Below are 19,436 nucleotides of genomic sequence, written 5' to 3'. Positions count from 1 at the left end.
GTATAGTAGTGTAGTGTATGGTAGTGTAGTGTATAGTAGTGTAGTGTATAGTAGTTTAGTGTATAGTAGTGTAGTGTATAGTAGTGTAGTGTATACTAGTGTAGTGTATAGTAGTGTAAGTGTATAGTAGTATAGTGTATAGTTGTGTAGTGTATAGTATAGTGTAAGTGTATAGTAGTATAGTGTATAGTAGTGTATAGTAGTGTAGTGTATAGTAGTGTATAGTATAAGTTTATAGTAGTGTATATTAGTGAGTAATGTGTAAGTTTATAGTAGAGTATAGTGTATAGTAGTGTATAGTAGTGTAGTGTATATCAGTGAGTAGTGTAAGTGTATAGTAGTGTATAGTAGTGAGTAGTGTATATTAGTGAGTAGTATGTAAGTTTATCGTAGAGTATAGTGTATAGTAGTGTATAGTAGTATAGTGTATAGTAGTGTATAGTGTATATTAGTGAGTAGTGTATAGTAGTGAGTAGTGTGTAAGTTTATAGTAGAGTATAGTGTATAGTAGTGTATAGTGTATATTAGTGAGTAGTGTATAGTAGTGTATAGTAGTGTATATTAGTGAGTAGTGTATATTAGTGAGTAGTGTGTAAGTTTATAGTAGAGTATAGTGTATAGTAGTGTATAGTAGTGTATTGTAGTGTATAGTAGAGTATAGTGTATATTAGTGAGTAGTGTAAGTGTATAGTAGTGTATATTAGTGTATAGTGTGTAAGTTTATAGTAGAGTATATTGTATAGTAGTGTATAGTAGTGTATAGTGTATATTAGTGAGTAGTGTAAGTTTATAGTAGAGTATATTAGTGAGTAGTGTATATTAGTGAGTAATGTATATTAGTGTATAGTAGTGTATATTAGTGAGTAGTGTCTAGTTTATAGTAGAGTATAGTGTATAGTAGTGTATAGTAGTATAGTGTATATTAGTGTATAGTGTATAGTAGTGTAGTGTATAGTAGTGTATAGTAGTATAGTGTATATTAGTGAGTAGTGTATAGTAGTGTATAGTAGTGTAGTGTATAGTAGTGTATAGTAGTGTAGTGTATAGTGTAGTGTATAGTAGTGTAGTGTATAGTAGTGTATAGTAGTGTATATTAGTGAGTAGTGTAAGTGTATATTAGTGAGTAGTGTATAGTAGTGTAGTGTATAGTAGTGTATAGTAGTGTAGTGTATAGTAGTGTATAGTAGTGTAGTGTATAGTAGTGTAGTGTATAGTAGTGTATAGTAGTGTATATTAGTGAGTAGTGTAAGTGTATATTAGTGAGTAGTGTGTAAGTTTATAGTAGTGTATAGTAGTGTATAGTAGTGAGTAGTGTATATTAGTGAGTAGTATGTATTAGTGAGTAGTGTATAGTATAAGTGTATAGTAGTGTATATTAGTGAGTAGTGTATAAGTGTATAGTGTATAGTAGTGTAGTGTATATTAGTGAGTAGTGTATAGTATAAGTGTATAGTAGTGTATAGTGTATAGTAGTGTAGTGTATATTAGTGAGTAGTGTATAGTATAAGTGTATAGTAGTGTATATTAGTGAGTAGTGTATAAGTGTATAGTGTAAGTGTATATTAGTGAGTAATGTGTAAGTTTATAGTAGAGTATATTAGTGAGTAGTGTATAGTAGTATAAGTGTATATTAGTGAGTAGTGTATAAGTGTATAGTAGTGTATATTAGTGAGTAGTGTATAGTGTAAATGTATATTAGAGTATATTAGTGTGTAAGTTTAAAGTAGAGTATGAATCTTGACTTAAAGTTTTTGGCGTGACATCATCGTTGGGTCTTTGGGTAAAGTCACGTGGTTGGGTTCAAATAATAAAGCGTTTCGGTCCCGCCCCCTCTCCTCTCCGCCTGATGAAGGCCGCTTGTGTTGTGATCGAAACGTCGTGGGGGGTTTCTGTTATTTATTTTGTCATTTTACTTTAACCCATCCACGTGACTTCAACGAAAGAACCCAAGATTACGCTTCGTAGTGGCAGGCAGACATGCCCTCACCATATAAGGGCATGGCCACGCCTCCTAACAACCCGTATCCCACCCTCCGTCACCACGTGCCGCGTAACCACGCCCTCTCACCTTATAAGGGTATGGATACGCCCATTCTCACCCTCGGCCACTCTCCCACACCTTCACCAAATATGGTCATCTCCCCGCCCCTTTCCCGGCCACGCCCCCTCCCTTCACTGGGCCCCGCCCCGTAGCTAGGGGATTTCCAAGCAGTCGCTTCAACGTCGCAGGCGACAGCAGCGTCACAGAGGAGAGGACACTGCGCGTATGTAAATGTCTGTATGTAGATGTCTGTATGTAAGTGTGTGTATGTAAGTGTCTGTATGTAAGTGTCTGTATGTAGATGTCTGTATGTAAGTTACTGTATGTAGATGTCTGTAGGTGTCTGTATGTAGATGTCTGTATGTAGATGTCTGTAGGTGTCTGTATGTAGATGTCTGTATGTAAGTGTCTATGTAGATGTCTGTATGTAAGTGTCTGTATGTAGATGTCTGTATGTAGATGTCTGTAGGTGTTTGTATGTAAGTGTCTGTATGTAAGTGTCTGTATGTAAATGTCTGTAGGTGTCTGTATGTAGGTGTCTGTATGTAGATGTGTGTATGTAAGTGTCTGTATGTAGGTGTCTGTATGTAGATGTCTGTATGTAGATGTCTGTATGTAAGTGTCTGTATGTAGATGTCTGTATGTAAGTGTCTGTATGTAAGTGTCTGTATGTAAATGTCTGTATGTAAGTGTCTGTATGTAGATGTCTGTATGTAAGTGTCTGTATGTAGGTGTCTGTATGTAGGTGTCTGTATGTAAGTGTCTGTATGTAGATGTCTGTAGGTGTCTGTATGTAGGTGTCTGTATGTAGATGTCTGTAGGTGTCTGTATGTAGGTGTCTGTATGTAGATGTCTGTAGGTGTCTGTATGTAGGTGTCTGTATGTAGATGTCTGTATGTAAGTGTCTATGTAAATGTCTGTATGTGGATGTCTGTATGTAAATGTCTGTATGTAGATGTCTGTATGTAGATGTGTGTATGTAAGTGTCTGTATGTAAGTGTCTGTATGTAGATGTCTGTATGTAAGTGTCTGTATGTAAGTGTCTGTATGTAAGTGTCTGTATGTAAGTGTCTGTATGTAAGTGTCTGTATGTAAGTATTTGTATGTAGATGTCTGTATGTAAGTGTCTGTATGTAAGTGTCTGTATGTAGATGTCTGTATGTAAGTGTCTGTATGTAGATGTCTGTATGTAGATGTCTGTATGTAAGTGTTTGTATGTAGATTTCTGTATGTAAGTGTCTGTATGTAAGTGTCTGTATGTAAGTGTCTGTATGTAAGTGTCTGTATGTAGATGTCTGTATGTAAGTTACTGTATGTAGATGTCTGTATGTAAATGTCTGTATGTAGATGTCTCTATGTAAGTGTCTATGTAAATGTCTGTATGTGGATGTCTGTATGTAAATGTCTGTATGTAAATGTCTGTATGTAGATGTCTTTATGTAAATGTCTGTATGTAAATCTCTGTATGTAGATGTCTGTATGTAGATGTCTGTAGGTGTTTGTATGTAGGTGTCTGTATGTAAGTGTCTGTATGTAAATGTCTGTAGGTGTCTGTATGTAGGTGTCTGTATGTAGATGTCTGTATGTAAGTGTCTGTATGTAGATGTCTGTATGTAAGTGTCTGTATGTAGATGTCTGTATGTAAGTGTCTGTATGTAGATGTCTGTATGTAAGTGTCTGTATGTAGATGTCTGTAGGTGTCTGTATGTAGGTGTCCGTATGTAGATGTCTGTAGGTGTCTGTATGTAGGTGTCTGTATGTAGATGTCTGTATGTAAGTGTCTATGTAAATGTCTGTATGTGGATGTCTGTATGTAGATGTCTGTATGTAGATGTCTGTAGGTGTTTGTATGTAGGTGTCTGTATGTAGGTGTCTGTATGTAAGTGTCCAGATCTGCCCAGATCTCACAAATCCTTGAAAGATCTGGGCAGGGTCCCATCGGTGAGCTCCTCCGGCAGGCAAGGCTGCGATGGCTGGGTCATGTAGCCCGCATGCCCAGCCACCGCATGCCGAAACAGCTTTTGTTTGGCCGGATAGAGGGGGCTAAGCGGGCGCGGCACGGGCTAGAGAAGAGATGGAGTGATGTGGTACGGGAGGACGTGGAGCTGAGTGGACTTGCCGATGACTGGTACCAGCGGTGTCAAGATCGGCCTCTGTGGAGGAGGCTCGTGAAGGACGCTACTGGGCAGTTGGAGGCAGTCGCCCTCCAACAACAACGGAGGGCGGAGGAGCGACGCTCACAACAACGAGCGGAGCGCCGGGTGGCTAAAGCACAGCAGGTTGGCACAGTAGGGGGCACAGGTGGTGCATCAGCCAGTCATCTCAGTCATCTCAGTCAGTCGACCCGTGGCACCTGCTGGGTCTGCCCCGTGACCTCCTGCCAGCGGGCGTTCGACACTTCACGTGATAGCCTCAGGGTGCACATAGCCTGGCACAAGCGTCGTGGTGACGTCACCGCCACTTAGTGGCGAATGGCGGTTGTTGTTGTATGTGTAGTGTCTGTATGTAGGTGTCTGTATGTAGGTGTCTGTAAGTGGGGAGCGGTAGTGTAGCGGTTAGCGCGCTGCGCTATGAACCTGGCGACCCGGGTTCGATTCCCGCTCACGGCCAACACCAGTGACGATTATCTGAACCGGTCCCGGGCCTCCCCTAGGTCGACTCAGCCTCAAATGAGTACCTGGTGCGGTGTGTAAACATTGCCACTAGGGAGACAAAGGCGGTCGGGCGTGGTGCTGGCCACCCACCCCCTCGTGTACCGTTCCGGCCTTCATAGGTGCTCGCTAACAGCACTTGCCCCTACAGTCTGTTAAGGCTATATGGGGGATCTCTCTGTATGTAGGTGTCTGTATGTAGATGTCTGTAGGTGTCTGTATGTAGGTGTCTGTATGTAGATGTCTGTATGTAGATGTCTGTATGTAGGTGTCTGTATGTAGATGTCTGTATGTAAGTGTCTGTATGTAGATGTCTGTATGTAGGTATCTGTATGTAGGTGTCTGTATGTAGATGTCTGTATGTAGGTGTCTGTGTGTAGGTGTATGCGTGTGTGTGTCTGTGTGCGTGTGTGTATTTGTGTGTGTGGAGGAGGAAGTCACCCCCTGTGAGTGGCTGAGGTGCCATCTGTTGAGGAAGTACTGAAGGCGATCCGGAGTCTGAGACCAGGAAAGGCAGCGGGCAGAGATGATCTCCCAAGCGAAATGCTGAGGGAGGGTGGCGTTTGTGCACAGACTGCCCTATATAACATCATAACAACAGTCTGGACCACTGGACAGGTTCCGCAGGATTGGAAGAATGCCCTGGTGGTCCCCCTCTTTAAGAAGGGGGACCGCACAGACTGTAACAACTACAGGGGCATCTCACTCCTCAGTGTGCCGGGAAAGGTCCTGGCAAGGATTATTCAAAATCGCCTTGCCAAGCACGCTGAGGAGAGGCTTGCGGAGCCCCAATGCAGTTTCAGGAAAGGGCGGTCCTGCACAGATGCCATATTTTCTGTCCGTCTGCTATAGCAGAGGTGTAGGGAATTCCAACAAGACCTACATCTCTGCTTTATTGACCTGGCCAAGGCCTATGATACCATCAGTATGCCTGGGCTCTGGGTTGTTCTTCGTGCTTTCGGAGTCCCTGACCCTCTGCTCACGATCATTAAGGACCTTCATGATGGTGAGCGGGCCCGGGTAAAACTACGTGGCCGGGAGTCGGAGCCATTCCCTGTACACCTTGGGGTGCGACAGAGATGTCCTCTGGCTCCCACATTATTTAACATCTATTTTGACCACGTAGTTTGTGAAGCCTTCAGTAGCTGTACCGGAGAAATTTCCATCACGTACAGATACAATGGGAGGCTGATCGATGCCCGGGTATGGTCAAGGGATGGCTCCCTATTGCTCAACCACTTTATGTATGCCGATGATTTGGTAATAGCTGCTCCTTCAGAGGAGGAGTTGGAGACGCTGCTGCTGAGACTGGAGCGTGCCACTAAGAGATGGGGCCTTACCATCAGCCCCACCAAAACTAAGCACCTGCCTGGGTATTTTGTACCATCAGACACTCCACCCCCACAACTCCCAATCGGTGATGGCGCAGTTGTGGAGAGAGTGGAGAGTTTCCCATACCTGGGCAGTGTGCTTATGACTGGCTCCAGTTTAACAGCAGAGGTCTCACTCCGAATCAGTCGAGCGGCAATATCTTTTCATCGGTTGCGTAGCGCTGTGTGGAAGCTACCTGGTCTGTCGCTCCGCATGAAGCTTCGGGTATTCTCGGCCACGGTCATTCCCTCCCTTCTCTACGCTTGCGAAACGTGGACCCCCCGAATGGAACATCTTCGCCGGTTAGAAACATTTAGGCTGGCCTGCCTACGATCCATCCTGGGTTTAACCAGACTGGATTGTGTGAGGAGCTCCCAATCCTCGAAAGATCTGGGCAAGGTCCCATCGGTGAGCTCCTCCAGTAGGCAAGGCTGCGATGGCTGGGTCATGTAGCCCGCATGCCCAGCCACCGCATGCCGAAACAGCTTTTGTTCGGCCGGATTGAGGGGCTAAATGGATGCGGAACGGGCTAAAGAAGAGATGGAGTGACATGGTACAGGAGGATGTGGAGCTGAGTGGACTTGCCGATGACCGGTACCAGCGGTGTCAAGATCGGCCTCTGTGGAGGAGGCTCGTGAAGGACGCTACTGGGCAGTTGGAGGCAGTCGCCCTCCAACAACAACGGAGGGCGGAGGAGCGACGCTCACAACAACGAGCGGAGCGCCGGGTGGCTAAAGCACAGCAGGTTGGCACAGTAGGGGGCACAGGTGGTGCATCAGCCAGTCATCTCAGTCAGTCGACCCGTGGCACCTGGGTCTGCCCCGTGACCTCCTGCCAGCGGGCGTTCGACACTCCACGTGGCCTCAAGGTGCACATAGCCTGGCACAAGCGTCGTGGTGACGTCACTGCCACTTAGTAGCGAATGGCGGTTGTTGTTGTTGTGTGTGTAGGTGTCTGTCTGTACCGTAAGTGTCTGTGTGTAGGTGTCTGTGTAGGTATCTGTGTGTGTGTGTGTAGGTGTCTGTGTATAGGTGTGAGGAGGTGAGTATTGGCTGAGTGAGTGGGTGAGTGAGTGGGTGAGTGAGTGGCTGGGTGAGTTGTTGAGTGAGTGGGTGAGTAAGCGAGTGAGTGAATGGGTGAGTAGGTGAGTAGGTGGGTGAGTGAGTGGCTGAGTAAGTGGATGCATGGGTGAGTGAGTGAGTCGGTGAGTGGGTGAGTGAGTGGCTGAGTGAGTGGTTGAGTGAGTGGCTGAGTAAGTGGATGCATGGGTGAGTAGGTGAGTGGGTGAGTGAGTGGGTGAGTGAGTAGGTGAGTGGGTGAGTGAGTAGGTGAGTGGGCGAGTCAGTGGGTGAGTGAGTGGGTGAGTGAGTGGCTTAGTGAGTGGGTGAGCGGTGGGTGAGTGAGTGAGTGAGTGGGTGAGTGGGTGAGTGAGTGGCTGAGTGAGTGGGTGAGTGAGTGGGTGAGTGGGTGGCTGAGTGGCTGAGTGAGTGGGTGAGTGAGTGGGTGAGTGAGTGGCTGAGTGAGTGGGTGAGTGAGTGGCTGAGTGAGTGGGTGAGTGAGTGGGTGAGTGGTGGGTGAGTGAGTGGCTGAGTGAGTGGCTGAGTGAGTGGCTGAGTGAGTGGGTGTGTTTGTGTAACAGCACTTGCCCCTAGATCGTGCTCGAGGCTACACGGGGGAGCTTTGTCTTTATTTGACGGAAAGTCCCCAACTTTACCTGCTGAGTGGGTGGAGTCACGAACTCAGCCTTCAACCAGAAGAGTGCCTGCCTGGTGGCAGTGTGGAGAGGGAGACGGCTGAGGTGGTGGGTGAGTGAGTGAGTGGGTGAGTGAGTGAGTGGGTGAGTGAGTGAGTGGGTGAGTGAGTGGGTGAGTGAGTGAGTTAGTGGGTGAGTGAGTGAGTGAGTGATTGGGTGAGTGAGTGAGTGAGTGGGTGAGTGAGCGGGTGGGTGAGTGGGTGAGTGAGTGAGTGAGTGGGTGAGTGGGTGAGTAGGTGAGCAGGTGGGTGAGTAGGTGAGTGGGTGAGGGGTGAGTGAGTGAGTAGGTGAGTGAGTGGGTGAGTGAGTGGGTGAGTAGGTGAGCAGGTGGGTGAGTGAGTGAGTGGGTGAGTGAGTGGGTGAGTGAGAGAGTGAGTGAGAGGGTGAGTGAGTGGGTGAGTGAGTGGGTGAGTGGGTGAGTGAGTGAGTGAGTGGGTGAGTGAGTGAGTGGGTGAGCAGGTGGGTGAGTGAGTGAGTGAGTGAGTGGGTGAGTGAGTGGGTGTGTGGGTGAGTGGGTGAGTGAGTGAGTAGGTGAGTGGGTGAGTGAGTGGGTGAGTGAGTGGGTGGGTGAGTGAGTGGGTGAGTGAGGGGGTGAGTGAGTGGGTGAGTGAGTGAGTGAGTAGGTGAGTGAGTGAGTGGGTGAGTGGGTGAGTGAGTGGGTGAGTGAGTGAGTGAGAGGGTGAGTGAGTGGGTGAGTGGGTGGATGAGTGAGTGAGGGAGTGGGTGAGTGAGTGAGTGAGTGGGTGAGTGGGTGGGTGAGTGGGTGAGTGGGTGGGTGAGTGGGTGAGTGAGTGGGTGAGTGAGTGGGTGAGTGGGTGAGTGGGTGGGTGAGTGAGTGAGTGAGTGGGTGAGTGAGTGAGTGAGTGGGTGAGTGAGTGAGTGGGTGAGTGAGTGAGTGAGTAGGTGAGTGGGTGGGTGAGTGAGTGGGTGAGTGAGTGAGTAGGTGAGTGAGTGAGTGAGTGGGTGGGTGAGTGAGTGAGTGGGTGGGTGAGTGAGTGAGTGAGTAGGTGAGTGAGCAGGTGGGTGAGTAGGTGAGTGAGTGAGTAGGTGGGTGAGTGGGTGTATGAGTGAGTGGGTGAGTAGGTGAGCAGGTGGATGAGTGAGTGAGTGGGTGAGTAGGTGAGTGAGTGAGTAGGTGAGTGGGTGGGTGAGTGGGTGAGTGGGTGGGTGAGTGAGTGGGTGAGTGAGTAAGTGAGTGGGTGAGTGAGTGGGTGAGTGGGTGAGTGAGTGGGTGAGTGAGTGAGTGGGTGGGTGAGTGGGTGAGTGAGTGGGTGAGTGGGTGAGTGAGTGGGTGAGTGAGTGAGTGAGTGGGTGAGTGAGTGAGTGGGTGAGTGAGTGAGTGGGTGAGTGAGTGGGTGATTTGGTGGGTGAGTAGGTGAGTGAGTGGGTGAGTAGGTGAGCAGGTGGGTGAGTGAGTGAGTGGGTGAGTAGGTGAGTGAGTGAGTAGGTGAGTGGGTGGGTGAGTGAGTGGGTGAGTGAGTGAGTAGGTGAGTGAGCAGGTGGGTGAATAGGTGAGTGAGTGAGTGGGTGATTTGGTGGGTGAGTAGGTGAGTGGGTGGGTGAGTGAGTGGGTGAGTAGGTGAGCAGGTGGGTGAGTGAGTGGGTGAGTAGGTGAGCAGGTGGGTGAGTGGGTGAGTGGGTGAGTGAGTGAGTGGGTGATTGAGTGGGTGATTTGGTGGGTGAGTAGGTGGGTGAGTGGGGAGTGAGTGAGTGGGTGGGTGAGCAGGTGGGTGAGTGAGTGAGTGGGTGAGTGAGTGAGTAGGTGAGTGGGTGAGTGAGTGAGTAGGTGAGTGAGCAGGTGGGTGAGTGAGTGAGTTAGTGGGTGAGTGACTGAGTGAGTGACTGAGCGAGTGAGTGCGTGAGTGAGTGGGTGATTGAGTGGCCGAGTGAGTGAGTGGATGAGTGACTGAGTGAGTTGGTGAGTGAGCGGGTGAGTGACTGTGTGTGTGTGTGACAGCACTTGCCCCTACTGCCCGCTAGAGGCTACAAGGGGAAGCTTTGTGTTGTTGTGTGGTTCCTGAATGACGTCATCTAGGTCCGGAAAGTACCTGGGTCTCTGTGTAGTGAGTCTGTGGGTCTCTGTGTGGTGAGTCTGTGGGTCTCTGTGTGGTGAGTCTGTGGGTCTCTGTGTGGTGAGTCTGTGGGTCTCTGTGTGGTGAGTCTGTGGGTTTCTGTGTGGTGAGTCTGTGGGTTTCTGTGTGGTGAGTCTGTGTGTCTCTGTGTGGTGAGTCTGTGGGTCTCTGTGTGGTGAGTCTGTGGGTCTCTGTGTAGTGAGTCTGTGTGTCTCTGTGTGGTGAGTCTGTGTGTCTCTGTGTGGTGAGTCTGTGGGTCTCTGTGTGATGAGTCTATGGGTCTCTGTGTGGTGAGTCTGTGGGTCTCTGTGTGGTTGATTCAGAATTGAAACTCATAAGTGGAAGTGTTGCCTGGAAAGCCCCTGAGTCTGTTAACTCTCTCACTGTGTCTCTCTCTCCCCGTGTCTCTCTCTCCCCGTGTCTCTCTCCCCGTGTCTCTCCCCGTGTCTCTCTCTCCCCGTGTCTCTCTCCCCGTGTCTCTCTCCCCGTGTCTCTCTCTCCCCGTGTCTCTCTCCCCGTGTCTCTCTCACTGTGTCTCTCTCTCCCCGTGTCTCTCTCTCCCCGTGTCTCTCTCCCCGTGTCTCTCTCTCCCCGTGTCTCTCTCCCCGTGTCTCTCTCTCCCCGTGTCTCTCTCACTGTGTCTCTCTCTCCCCGTGTCTCTCCCCGTGTCTCTCTCCCCGTGTCTCTCTCTCCCCGTGTCTCTCTCACTGTGTCTCTCTCTCCCCGTGTCTCTCCCCGTGTCTCTCTCCCCGTGTCTCTCTCTCCCCGTGTCTCTCTCTCCCCGTGTCTCTCTCCCCGTGTCTCTCTTCCCGTGTCTCTCTCCCCGTGTCTCTCTCCGTGTCTGCTGGATGTAGTGATACTTGACGATGTCGTTCCACGCATCGATTCTCCGAGATCTCGACCAGCAGAAGAGGTAACATCATCACCATCATCACCATCATTACCATCATCATTATCACCATCATCACCGTCATCATCATCATCAGTATCATCACCATCATCATCATCACCATCATCACCATCATTACCATCACCGTCAACATCACCATCATCATCACCATCATTACCATCATTGCCATCACCGTCAACATCACCATCATCACCATCATCACCATCATCATCACCACCATCATCATCATCACCATCATCACCATCATCACCACCATCATCACCACCATCATCACCACCATCATCACCATCACCGTCAACATCATCATCATCATCACCATCACCGTCATCATCATTACCATCATTACCATCACCGTCAACATCACCATCATCATCATCACCACCATCATCATCATCACCATCATCATCACCACCATCATCATCATCACCATCATCACCATCATCACCATCATTACCATCATTACCATCACTGTCAACATCACCATCATTACCATCATTACCATCACTGTCAACATCACCATCATCATCATCACCACCATCATCATCACCATCATCATCACCACCATCATCATCATCACCATCATCATCATCACCATCATCATCATCACCATCACCACCATCACCATCAACAACATCAACATCATCATCACCATCATCACCATCATCACCACCATCAACATCATCACCATCATCACCATCATCATCACCATCATCACCACCATCACCACCTTCATCACCACCATCACCACCACCACCATCATCATCACCATCATCCTCACCATCATCACCATCATCACCATCATCATCATCATCACCACCATCATCACCACCATCACCACCTTCATCACCATCACCACCATCACCACCATCATCACCACCATCAGCATCAACACCTTCAACACCATCACTATCACCACCATCTCTACCAACATCACTACTATCATCTTCACCATCAACATCATCACTACCATCACCATCACTACCATCACCATCACTACCATCACGTCGTTGATGGTGATGTTGATGGTGATGATTATGGTGATGTTGATGGTGATGTCGATAGTGATGTTGATGGTGATGTTGATATTGTTGATGGTGATGATGATGGTGATGTTGATGGTGATGTTGATGGTGATGTTGTTCATGATGTTGATGGTGATGATGATGTTGATGGTGATGTTGATGGTGATGTTGATGATGTTGATGTTGATGATGGTGATGTTGATGGTGATGGTGATGTTGATAGTGATGTTGATGGTGATGTTGATGATGTTGATGTTGATGGTGATGTTGATGGTGATGTTGGTGATGATGGTGATGTTGAAGGTGATGTTGATGATGTTGATGTTGTTGTTGCAGCTTCTGTGATGGTGATGTTGATGATGGTGATGTTGATGTTGTTGATGATGTTGATGGTGATGTTGTTGATGTTGATGATGTTGATGTTGTTGTTGTTGCAGCTTCTGTGATGGCGATGTTGTTGTTGATGATGTTGATGGTGATGTTGATGGTGATTTTGATGTTGTTGATGATGTTGATGTTGTTGTTGATGTTGTTGATGATGATGATGTTGTTGTTGTTGATGTTGTTGTGATGTTGTTGATGTTGATGATGTTGTTGTTGTTGATGTTGTTGATGATGTTGTTGATGTTGTTGTTGATGATGTTGTTGATGTTGTTGTTGATGTTGTTGATGTTGTTGATGATGTTGTTGATGTTGTTGATGATGTTGTTGATGTTGTTGTTGATGTTGTTGTTGTTGATGTTGTTGTTGATGATGATGTTGTTGATGTTGTTGTTGATGTTGTTGATGTTGTTGTTGATGATGTTGTTGATGTTGATGATGTTGTTGATGATGATGTTGTTGATGTTGTTGATGTTGTTGTTGATGATGATGTTGATGTTGATGATGTTGATGATGATGTTGATGATGTTGATGTTGTTGATGTTGTTGATGTTGTTGTTGATGATGTTGTTGATGATGTTGATGATGTTGATGTTGTTGATGTTGTTGATGTTGTTGATGATGATGATGTTGTTGTTGTTGATGTTGTTGTTGATGTTGTTGATGTTGATGATGTTGATGTTGTTGATGTTGTTGATGATGTTGTTGATGTTGTTGTTGATGATGTTGTTGATGTTGTTGTTGATGTTGTTGATGTTGTTGATGATGTTGTTGATGTTGTTGTTGATGATGTTGTTGATGTTGTTGTTGATGTTGTTGTTGTTGTTGATGTTGTTGTTGATGATGTTGTTGATGTTGTTGATGTTGATGATGTTGTTGATGATGATGTTGTTGATGTTGTTGATGTTGTTGATGATGATGTTGATGTTGTTGATGATGTTGATGATGTTGTTGTTGATGATGTTGATGATGTTGATGATGTTGATGTTGTAGATGTTGTTGATGTTGATGTTGTTGTTGATGTTGTTGATGTTGTTGATGATGTTGTTGATGTTGTTGTTGATGATGTTGTTGATGTTGTTGTTGATGTTGTTGTTGTTGATGTTGTTGTTGATGATGATGTTGTTGATGTTGTTGTTGATGTTGTTGATGTTGTTGTTGATGATGTTGTTGATGTTGTTGATGTTGATGATGTTGTTGATGATGATGTTGTTGATGTTGTTGATGTTGTTGATGTTGTTGTTGATGATGATGTTGATGTTGATGATGTTGATGATGATGTTGATGATGTTGATGTTGTTGATGTTGTTGATGTTGTTGTTGATGATGTTGTTGATGATGTTGATGTTGTTGATGTTGTTGATGTTGTTGATGATGATGATGTTGTTGTTGATGTTGTTGATGTTGATGATGTTGATGTTGTTGATGTTGTTGATGATGTTGTTGATGTTGTTGTTGATGATGTTGTTGATGTTGTTGTTGATGTTGTTGATGTTGTTGATGATGTTGTTGATGTTGTTGTTGATGATGTTGTTGATGTTGTTGTTGATGTTGTTGTTGTTGTTGATGTTGATGATGATGTTGTTGATGTTGTTGTTGATGTTGTTGATGTTGTTGTTGATGATGTTGTTGATGTTGTTGATGTTGATGATGTTGTTGATGTTGATGTTGTTGTTGATGTTGTTGATGTTGTTGATGTTGTTGTTGATGATGTTGATGTTGTTGATGATGTTGATGATGTTGTTGTTGATGATGATGTTGATGATGTTGATGATGTTGATGTTGTAGATGTTGATGATGTTGATGTTGTTGATGTTGTTGATGTTGATGATGATGTTGATGATGTTGATGTTGTTGATGATGTTGATGTTGTTGTTGATGATGTTGTTGATGTTGTTGATGTTGATGTTGTTGATGTTGCAGCTTCTGTGATGGCGATGTTCAGCTCACGCTGTCGCGGCTGGAGGACCTCACAGAGGGAATGGAGCCGGGGACTCACACAGGTGAGTGTCTACCTGTGGGAGTGTGTGTCTGTGTGTACACCTGTGTGTGTGTACACCTGTGTGTGTGTGTGTACACCTGTGTGTGTGTGTGTGTACACCTGTGTGTGTGTACACCTGTGTGTGTGTACACCTGTGTGTGTGTGTACACCTGTGTGTGTGTACACCTGTGTGTGTGTACACCTGTCTGTGTGTACACCTGTGTGTGTGTGTGTGTGTACACCTGTGTGTGTGTGTGTGTGTGTACACCTGTGTCTGTGTACACCTGTGTGTGTGTGTGTACACCTGTCTGTGTGTACACCTGTGTGTGTGTGTACACCTGTGTGTGTGTGTGTGTACACCTGTGTGTGTGTACACCTGTGTGTGTGTGTGTACACCTGTGTGTGTGTATGTACACCTGTGTGTGTGTGTGTGTACACCTGTGTGTGTGTGTGTACACCTGTGTCTGTGTACACCTGTGTGTGTGTGTACACCTGTCTGTGTGTACACCTGTGTGTGTGTGTACACCTGTGTGTGTGTGTGTGTACACCTGTGTGTGTGTACACCTGTGTGTGTGTGTGTACACCTGTGTGTGTGTATGTACACCTGTGTGTGTGTGTGTGTACACCTGTGTGTGTGTACACCTGTGTGTGTGTGTGTGTGTACACCTGTGTGTGTATGTACACCTGTGTGTGTGTGTGTGTACACCTGTGTGTGTGTACACCTGTGTGTGTGTGTACACCTGTGTGTGTGTGTCTACCTGTGGGAGTGTGTGTCTGTGTGTACACCTGTGTGTGTGTACACCTGTGTGTGTGTGTACACCTGTCTGTGTGTGTACACCTGTGTGTGTGTACACCTGTGTCTGTGTACACCTGTGTGTGTGTACACCTGTGTGTGTGTGTACACCTGTGTGTGTGTGTACACCTGTGTGTGTGTACACCTGTGTGTGTGTGTGTACACCTGTCTGTGTGTGTACACCTGTGTGTGTGTGTGTGTCTACCTGTGGGAGTGTGTGTCTGGGTGTACACCTGTGTGTGTGTGTGTGTCTGTGTGTGTGTGTGTCTGTGTGTACACCTGTGTGTGTGTATGTACACCTGTGTGTGTGTGTGTGTCTACCTGTGGGAGTGTGTGTCTGTGTGTACACCTGTGTGTGTGTGTACACCTGTGTGTGTGTACACCTGTGTGTGTGTGTACACCTGTGTGTGTGTACACCTGTGGGAGTGTCTGTCTGTGTGTGTGTACACCTGTGTGTGTGTGTCTGTGTGTGTGTCTGTGTGTGTGTGTGTGTCTACCTGTGGGAGTTTCTGTGTGTACACTGTGTGTGTGTATACCTGTGTGTGTGTACACCTGTCTGTGTGTACACCTGTGTGTGTGTCTACCTGTGTGGGTGTGTGTGTGAGGGTCTACCTGTGGGAGTCTGTGTGTACACCTGTGTGTGTGTGTGTACACCTGTGTCTGTGTACACCTGTCTGTGTGTCTACACCTGTGTGTGTCTACACCTGTGTGTGTGTCTACCTGTGTGTGTGTACACCTGTGTGTGTGTGAGTGTGTACACCTGTCTGTGTGTACACCTGTCTGTGTGTACACCTGTCTGTGTGTACACCTGTGTGTGTACACCTGTGTGTGTGTGTACACCTGTGTGTGTGTGTGTGTACACCTGTGTGTGTGTACACCTGTGTGTGTGTGTACACCTGTGTGTGTGTGTCTACCTGTGGGAGTGTGTGTCTGTGTGTACACCTGTGTGTGTGTACACCTGTGTGTGTGTGTACACCTGTCTGTGTGTGTGTACACCTGTGTGTGTGTGTCTACCTGTGGGAGTGTGTGTCTGTGTGTACACCTGTGTGTGTGTACACCTGTGTGTGTGTGTACACCTGTCTGTGTGTGTACACCTGTGTGTGTGTACACCTGTGTCTGTGTACACCTGTGTGTGTGTACACCTGTGTGTGTGTGTACACCTGTGTGTGTGTGTACACCTGTGTGTGTGTACACCTGTGTGTGTGTACACCTGTGTGTGTGTACACCTGTGTGTGTGTGTGTGTACACCTGTCTGTGTGTGTACACCTGTGTGTGTGTGTGTGTGTCTACCTGTGGGAGTGTGTGTCTGGGTGTACACCTGTGTGTGTGTGTGTGTCTGTGTGTGTGTGTGTCTGTGTGTACACCTGTGTGTGTGTATGTACACCTGTGTGTGTGTGTGTGTCTACCTGTGGGAGTGTGTGTCTGTGTGTACACCTGTGTGTGTGTGTACATCTGTGTGTGTGTACACCTGTGTGTGTGTACACCTGTGGGAGTGTCTGTCTGTGTGTGTGTACACCTGTGTGTGTGTGTCTGTGTGTGTGTCTGTGTGTGTGTGTGTCTACCTGTGGGAGTTTCTGTGTGTACACTGTGTGTGTGTACACCTGACTGTGTGTGTACACCTGTCTGTGTGTACACCTGTGTGTGTGTCTACCTGTGTGGGTGTGTGTGTGTGTCTGTGTGTGAGGGTCTACCTGTGTGTGTGTACACCTGTGTGTGTGTACACCTGTGTGTGTGTGTGTGTACACCTGTGTGTGTGTACACCTGTGTGTGTGTGTACACCTGTGTGTGTACACCTGTGTGTGTGTACACCTGTGTGTGTACACCTGTGTGTGTGTGTGTACACCTGTGTGTGTACACCTGTGTGTGTGTGTGTACACCTGTGTGTGTACACGGCAAAACAACTCCCTACCTCCTCGCGGTGCCGGACGGGCAACTCTGTCGTGGACAGTGCTGTGGGGGGAGGTCCAATTTTGATTGGCTCCTCCCCTCATGGCATCTGTGTCCACCACAGGGGCTAAACGTGGGCTTTGGACGGGTGTGAGGGGCTGGTAACCCCTCCACCTTCAATTAATTACCAAGAAACCACGAGTTAAACTGAAATATATAACTAATAAGCTTGTGCCGGAGGCCCCGGGGGGCCAGGCGTCTATGACGTCTCCTGGCCAAACCCCAATTGGCGGAGCCAGGAGATTGAATCTCTACCCTCGGGGCTCCTCCAGAAACAACGAAAATCCACTTCGTGTGGCCACGTGGAATGTTCGAACGCTCACTGCGGAGGAGAGGCTGCCGCTCCTCTGTCGGGAGCTGGACCGGTACCGCCTGGATCTCTGTGGCATTCAGGAGGTCTGGTGGACCGGCTCTGGCTCCTGCCACCATGAGGGGTGGACAGTCCTCTACTCGGGGCAGCAGACTGCCAAACAACAGGGTGTGGCTCTTCTTTTGAACAAAAGAATGAAGGGGGCGTGGGAGCGTGGCGGTGAGGTGTGGGAAGCTGTAAGCCTCAGGCTACTTTGGGCTCGCCTTCCCATCAACCGGAGGCGAGGAATGGTGGTCGTGGTTACTTATGCCCCCACCGAAGATGAACATCCGTGGAGGGATGCAGGCAAAGCCGATGAGTCAGATGCCTTCCATGACCTCCTGTCACAGGTGCTGGCTAAAGTGGCCCCTCGGGATAGAGTCATCTTGTTGGGTGACTTCAATGCCCGAGTTGGTCATGATACTGGTACCTGGTCTGGAGTGATCGGAGGGCATGGGCCAGATCAGCTCAATAACAACGGTAGGAGGCTGCTAGATTGTTGTGCAGCCCATGGGCTTGTAATTACCAGCACGCTGTTCCGGCATCGGCGCATCCACACAACATCATAGATGCATGCCGGGTCCAAGCAAGAACATCTGCTGGACTACATAGTGACGGACCAGCGGATGCGAGCCCATGTCCTTGACACCAGGACCTACCGTGGAGCTGATCTGCCCTCTGACCATCGACTAGTCATCTGTAAGATGCGCCTGCCATTCTTCCACTCCGGTGGTGGGTGTACACCCAGGACCCCATTCCAACATAAAGTGGCCTGGTCTCAGTTATCTGATGAAAGTTGCAAGCGAGAATTTCATCATCGCTTGCTGCTGGAGTTGGCATCGTCCCCGACTCCTCCTGATGTCGAGGGTAAATGGGCGAGGTTTAGGACTGTGACTCATGCAGCTGCAATGGCTGCTTTGGGTACGTGGTCCAGACCTCCCCAGAGACCCTGGCTGACAGAGGAGGTGTTCAGGATGGTTGAGAAAAAGCGACAGGCCCACTGTCATCGGCTACAGAATCCCACGTCAGAGAATGAGGAGGCTTACCGCAGCCTTCGCTCGGAGGTTTGGAGAGCCGTGAGGCGCTGCAAGGATGGATGGTGGTCGCGGGTTGCTGAGGAGATGGAGTCTGCCTCAATATCCCGTGATCACAAATCTCTATTTAACTCCATCAAAAAAGTAACCTGCAGCGCCACACCTATTACGGTGACCCAATCTCCGACCCCCAGGAACAGGTTTGCACATTTGCTGAGCGTTTCTGTAGGTCCTGGGGGAGGGAAAATCCCTCAGCCAGGAAAATATCATGGCACAAAGTGAGGATGACTCTGCTGAGGCTGCGGTGCCTCAAATATTGGAAGAAGTCACCCCCTGTGAGTGGCTGGCTGAGGTGCCATCTGTTGAGGAAGTACTGAAGGCGATCCGGAGTCTGAGACCAGGAAAGGCAGTGGGCAGAGATGATCTCCCAAGCGAAATGCTGAGGGAGGGTGGCGTTTGTGCACAGACTGCCCTATATGACATCATAACAACGGTCTGGACCACTGGACGGGTTCCGCAGGATTGGAAGGATGCCCTGGTGATCCCCCTCTTTAAGAAGGGGGACCGCACAGACTGTAACAACTACAGGGGCATCTCACTCCTCAGTGTGCCGGGAAAGGTCCTGGCAAGGATTATTCAGCATCGCCTTGCCAGGCACGCTGAGGAGAGGCTTGCGGAGCCCCAATGCGGTTTCAGGAAAGGGCGGTCCTGCACAGATGCCATATTTTCTGTCCGTCTGCTACAGCAGAGGTGTAGGGAATTCCAACAAGACCTACATCTCTGCTTTATTGACCTGGTCAAGGCCTATGATACCATCAGTAGGCCTGGGCTCTGGGTTGTTCTTCGTGCTTTTGGAGTCCCTGACCTGGGTGGGTGAGTGGGTGGGTGAGTGGGTGGGTTACTGGTTGGGCGAGTGGGTGGGTGAGTGGGTGGGTGAGTGGGTGGGTGGGTGAGTGGGTGGGTAAGTGGGTGGGTGGGTGAGTGGGTGGGTGAGTGGGTGGGTGAGTGCGTGGGTGAGTGGGTGGGTGAGTGGGTCGGTGAGTGGGTGGGTGGGTGAGTGGGTCGGTGAGTGGGTGGGTGAGTGGGTGGGTGAGTGGGTGGGTGAGTGGGTGAGTGAGTGGGTGGGTGAGT

General features: G+C 48.1%; 1 protein-coding gene across 2 annotated transcripts in view; it reads left to right on the top strand.

The window, feature by feature from the left end:
* Positions 1-2,135: 2,135 nt before the first annotated feature.
* LOC116938064 (uncharacterized) overlaps positions 2,136-19,436 on the top strand; it is a 45,716-nt gene continuing 28,415 nt past the window's right edge. The window contains exons 1-3 of one of the 2 annotated variants that reach the window (XM_076064849.1): positions 2,136-2,264; positions 10,743-10,801; positions 14,125-14,204. In XM_076064849.1, the coding sequence (XP_075920964.1) occupies positions 10,755-10,801; positions 14,125-14,204 (127 nt within the window). In that variant the 5' untranslated portion in view covers positions 2,136-2,264; positions 10,743-10,754. Of the gene's footprint in view, positions 2,265-7,706; positions 7,869-10,742; positions 10,802-14,124; positions 14,205-19,436 lie in introns of those variants that run through there. The other variant, XM_076064850.1, reaches the window with a different exon arrangement.

Source organism: Petromyzon marinus, unplaced genomic scaffold, assembly GCF_048934315.1.
Source record: "Petromyzon marinus isolate PM22_M1 ecotype Great Lakes invasive population unplaced genomic scaffold, UKy_Petmar_22M1.pri1.0 PM_Scaffold_81, whole genome shotgun sequence".
Lineage (NCBI taxonomy): Eukaryota > Metazoa > Chordata > Hyperoartia > Petromyzontiformes > Petromyzontidae > Petromyzon > Petromyzon marinus.
The sequence above is the reverse complement of the archived record's forward strand: the minus strand, read 5'-3'. Positions and strand labels throughout refer to the sequence as shown.